This window comes from Paracoccidioides brasiliensis (assembly GCF_000150735.1).
Source record: "Paracoccidioides brasiliensis Pb18 unplaced genomic scaffold supercont2.21, whole genome shotgun sequence".
NCBI lineage: Eukaryota > Fungi > Ascomycota > Eurotiomycetes > Onygenales > Ajellomycetaceae > Paracoccidioides > Paracoccidioides brasiliensis.
Genome location: NW_011371378.1, coordinates 96,893 through 101,854, shown reverse-complemented (window position 1 = coordinate 101,854; position 4,962 = coordinate 96,893). Strand labels below are relative to the sequence as shown.

At 43.6% G+C, this 4,962-nt stretch overlaps 1 protein-coding gene across 1 annotated transcript; it reads left to right on the top strand.

Moving 5' to 3' along the window:
* Positions 1–589: 589 nt before the first annotated feature.
* On the top strand, positions 590–3,673 carry PADG_08579 (isoleucine-tRNA ligase; the record flags this gene model as incomplete). The annotated part of the gene is made up of 1 exon (XM_010765590.1): positions 590–3,673. One exon carries the CDS (start codon positions 590–592, stop codon positions 3,671–3,673), a length of 3,084 nt encoding a protein of 1,027 aa, XP_010763892.1.
* Between the last annotated feature and the right edge of the window lie 1,289 nt (positions 3,674–4,962).

Genomic DNA, 4,962 nt, shown 5'->3' with positions numbered 1-4,962 from the left:
TGTTATAGATGAATATAATTGAATTTAGTATAGTAAGAAGATAATTAACTATATTCTTAATCAATGCTGACTGTGGAGAAAATTCTTATTTAGTCTAATTCAGCACTCATTCAACTAGCTTATCTTCTTTAGCAGAAGATAATTTGAATGAATTTGCATGTAAATTCATCCTTGATTGCATTCAGTTGATAGATTAAAGTAGAATAAAAGACAATAAATTAGCAAGCAGCTTCATAAATTGAAGCAATTTCTTGATTTTTAAAAGCTTTTATCATAACTTCAAGTCTTCCCTCTCTTTATAGAGAATCTGAAGCATTTTTATTGTGAATTGGTGTCATAATTGTGCATTGAAGTGGAAGAGTAGTTAAATTAGAAGGTATTTTGAATTGATGGTGCTCACTTGGGTATTGCACTCGCTTGGGAATTACGTTAACTAGTTATTAAAATATCCATATGTTTCGTACGAAACGTTGCCCTCCAGTTTTCATTTCTATTACTCAGCTGATTTCTCTTTCTCCTCCTCCTTCTTCCTTCCTCCTCTCTCCCTCTCCCAATACCCAGCATTAAGATATGCTGCAGTAACAGGAGCATGCCGGAGCTCCCACCATCACTCGCTCGCTCGTGGTCATTGACTTTGAAGCTTCCCAAGTCAACCTTCCCTCCCCGAGTTTCTCAGGCTGACCAAGCTAAGTACTTGGTCCGATGCACTGATGACCTCTATACCTGGCAACGACGCCAGCGTCCAATCGAGAATCGCTTTGTCCTGCATGACGGACCCCCATACGCGAACGGCGACCTCCATGTGGGGCATGCTCTGAATAAAATACTCAAGGATATCGTCTGCCGCGTGCAACTGGCTGCTGGGAAAAGAATCGACTACGTTTCCGGTTGGGACTGCCATGGGCTGCCAATTGAACTGAAGGCACTGGAGTTGCAAGCACAAAGGGATGCCGGAAAAGTTCAATCAAGTGGGAATGAGAAGGGAAATGCAAATGGAAATCTGGGTGCTGCCACTATTCGTAATGCCGCCAGGCAACTTGCGGAGAAGACTGTTGTGGAACAAATGAAAGGTTTTCGGCAGTGGGCTGTCATGGCAGACTGGAATAATTCGTGGAAAACGATGGACAAGAACTTTGAGAAGCAACAATTGGATGTCTTTTTGAAAATGGTAGAGAAAGGGCTAATAAATCGGAGATTCAAGCCGGTGTACTGGTCCCCTTCCTCACGCACGGCTCTCGCAGAGGCAGAATTGGAATATCGAGAGGATCACAAATCTATCGCTGCGCTTGTGAAATTTCCACTCACATCGATACCATCTAAACTACGTGATATGTTACCTGGGGATACACCCGAAATCTCTGCTGTCATCTGGACTACCACCCCGTGGACGCTGCCCGCTAATGCTGCCATCGCTGTGAGCCCTACTCTGGAATACTCAGTTGTGAAATCAGAAAACCATGGATATCTTCTCATTGGCTCACTGCGACTTGAATATCTTCAAACCTTGCTACAGGAGGGCGAAATAGCAGTAGTAGGTTCGCCACTTCTAGGCTACGAGCTAGGATCTCATGCCACATACCGTCCGCTTTTCAAAGATGAATCCGTCTCGCAACCCATTATTGTGGCAGACTTTGTGACCGCGGACACCGGTTCTGGCCTTGTTCACTGTGCCCCTGGGCATGGAATGGAGGATTATGAGGTTTGTTTAGCTCACGGGATCACAGCTCATGCCCCTGTTAACGATGAAGGCCTGTTCACGGATGAAGCGATTCCTTCCAACCCTTCCTTGCTGAGCGGCAAACCCGTCCTTGGCGAAGGATACAAAGATGTTCTCAAATATGTGGAAAACAAGGGACAGCTTCTTGCCAAACACATATATGAGCACAAATATCCCTATGACTGGCGCACAAAGCTTCCTGTGATTGTGCGCGCCACGGAGCAGTGGTTTGCAGATGTTGGGGATATTCGACACGATGCTCTAAGGGCATTGAAAGATGTCCAGTTCATTCCTGCAACGGGGAGATCACGGCTAGAGAGTTTTGTTAAGAATCGCTCTGAGTGGTGTATATCACGGCAACGAGCTTGGGGTGTACCGATTCCTGCATTGTATCATCGAGAAACTGGGGAGGCCATTTTGACTGAAAAGTCTGTATCTCATATCATGAAGGTTATTGATGAACGTGGAATCGACTCCTGGTGGACGGATGACGAAAATGACCCTGCTTGGATACCAAGTTCCCTTCGCGGGTCTTCTGGGGCTGGATACAAACGAGGAACGGACACAATGGATGTATGGTTTGACAGCGGATCCAGCTGGACGCAAGTGAAAACCCCCGCTTCGGCCGAAGGCTATGCCGCTGATGTGTACCTTGAGGGAACAGACCAGCATAGAGGATGGTTTCAATCCAGCCTGCTGACATATATTGCTCAAAACATTGCCCTGGGAAAGCCCAGCTCTCTTCTTCGTGCGCCGTTCAAAACCCTCATCACCCATGGATTTACCCTAGACAAAAATTCTCGGAAGATGAGTAAGTCGATCGGGAACGTGATTCATCCTAATCAAATCATCGACGGCACGCTTCTTCCTCCGCTAAAATTAAAAAAAATTCAGGGGCGGAAGGAGAAGCCGAAGGGGCCTATATATGATGCCTTAGGACCTGACTCGCTCAGGCTATGGGTCGCGAGCAGTGATTACACCAAGGACATAATTATCGGCGAGCCAGTCCTGAAGGCCGTCAACACCAGCCTTCACAAGTATCGCATGACCTTCAGGCTGCTTCTTGGATCGCTGCAAGACTTCGATCCAAAATCTGCGATCCCTTATGAGTCATTACATATCATTGATAAGATTGCCCTCCTCCAACTTCGGAACCTAGTGAATAAGTGTCAAGATGCGTATTTAAATTTCGAATTCTACAAGGCAGTCACTGCCATCAATAAATGGGCCAATTTGGAGTTTTCCGCCTTCTACATCGAATCTCTCAAAGATCGCTTGTACGCTGATTCAGTAAATAGTTTGAGCAGGAGAGCTGCACAGACTACACTCTGCCACATATATTACCATTTCCAGGGGATTCTGGGCCCGGTGGTTCCGCTTCTCGTCGAAGAGTCCTGGGAACACACACCAGAAGCCATAAAGGCCGAATTCGGACACCCTTTGCAGCGTGTCATGACCGAACCGGCGGCTGAGTGGCAAGATGACGAACTGGAAAGAAGTTTCTTGTTGCTAATGGCCGTTAACACAGCTATTAACACCATGCAAGAAAATGCACGTAATAAGAAGGAAATGGGCTCATCACTGCAGTCGTTCGTGTACATCTCCCTCCCTTGCGGCGCGGCTGAGGCTCCAGTCTTCGCACAATTCGGTGCTGAATTACAAGACCTCTTTGTTGTTTCTTCAGTCACAGTCGGATACAATAATGCACCAGTCCCACCTGAAATCGAGGCTTCTGCGTGGAAGTACAGGTCTGATTTCCAGTTCCCTGGTGATGTCCAAAGCGGAAGTGTTTGGATATATACCCCGCAAGCGAATAAGTGCGGGCGATGCTGGCGGTATGCGGTACCCTTGGAGTGTAAAAAAGACAATCCTCTGTGCCACCGGTGCGTAGTTGCTGTGGGAGAACTGTTGAAGATGAGAGATGAGAGAATGGATACGACTTCTGCCAACAACTAAAGAATATATATGTATTTACTATATAGATGTCATATTTTTGAGATGTGTTTGTACTGTAGGTAGACGGACCTATTTATATTATAGATTTGATAACTAGGCATATTCCCCTGTACTAATATCGTTTATGTATCTGAAGTAATGTAGAATGCACGAAATAATAAATGTAACTAAGCTGCCCTGGTGTTTTCTGAATGGAATGTACTCCATAATCCATGATCTATCCAACAGTGATATTTTATGCTACAGCTTGGAGAAGTACAGTTGTTATCTGTAATGGCATAACTGACCTAGAGACCCAGGAACAAGAGCTCCGTGTCATCCTGGTCCCGTTGATGTGGCCGTTTTATATACTCATGAGGAAAAGCATTGCTATGGGTCCAGAGAGGGACATTAATATGGTAGATCTCTTCATTCTTTATCAAGAAGGGTCTGAAAAACTCCTCCCTTCATCAAATGAATTGTTATGACACACTGCTCACTGGGGTAGTTAAACCAGTTAACTAACTAGTTAAATATTTGACATATGTAACGTACCTCACCACTCAACGCCCACTACCACTCAACACCCACCTCTTCCACTTTATCAACCTTCCACTTCCAACCTCAACACCATGAGCAATGAAGCCTCTATTCAATTAGCACTGGAAGATCTGAGGTTGCAAGAGGTCTCAAATTACCTTGCAACTGCAAAAAAGTATGAAATCAACTGAAGCATCTTGTCATGACACTATAAAAGACCAGCAGCTCTCAAAGATTGAGGCAATCTCTAAGAGCAAAAAATCTCTCACTAATTCACAAGAAGACACTTTTATCCAGCATATAAATCACCTTGCAGTCTGTGGTTTATCTTCTATATCTCAGATTATTTGAAATTTTATGTTTGAGATTACAAAACAAGAGTTTAGAATCAACTGAGTCTCTTACTTTTGCAAACATCATTCAGACAAGGTGAAATCAGTCTATTTATAAACAATTGATTAGAAGTGACAAATTGTGAATAATATCTTGCATTTTCCACACTTCTATGAACATGTTAGTTTGAATTCAACATGTTGACTGACTGACTAGTTGACTGCCACTAGTTGAATGTATTAATTAAGAAATATAATATTGAGATCTCAAATATATACAACTGTGATGAGAAGAGCTTTATAATTGAGTAAAGTCATGCAAGTAAACATGTTGTTCCAGTCAAATCTCTGAGAAATAAGCAAATTATGATCACACAGAATGAAAATTGAGAATTTATCTTTTTAATTACATGCATTTATACAAATAACTTAGCTATT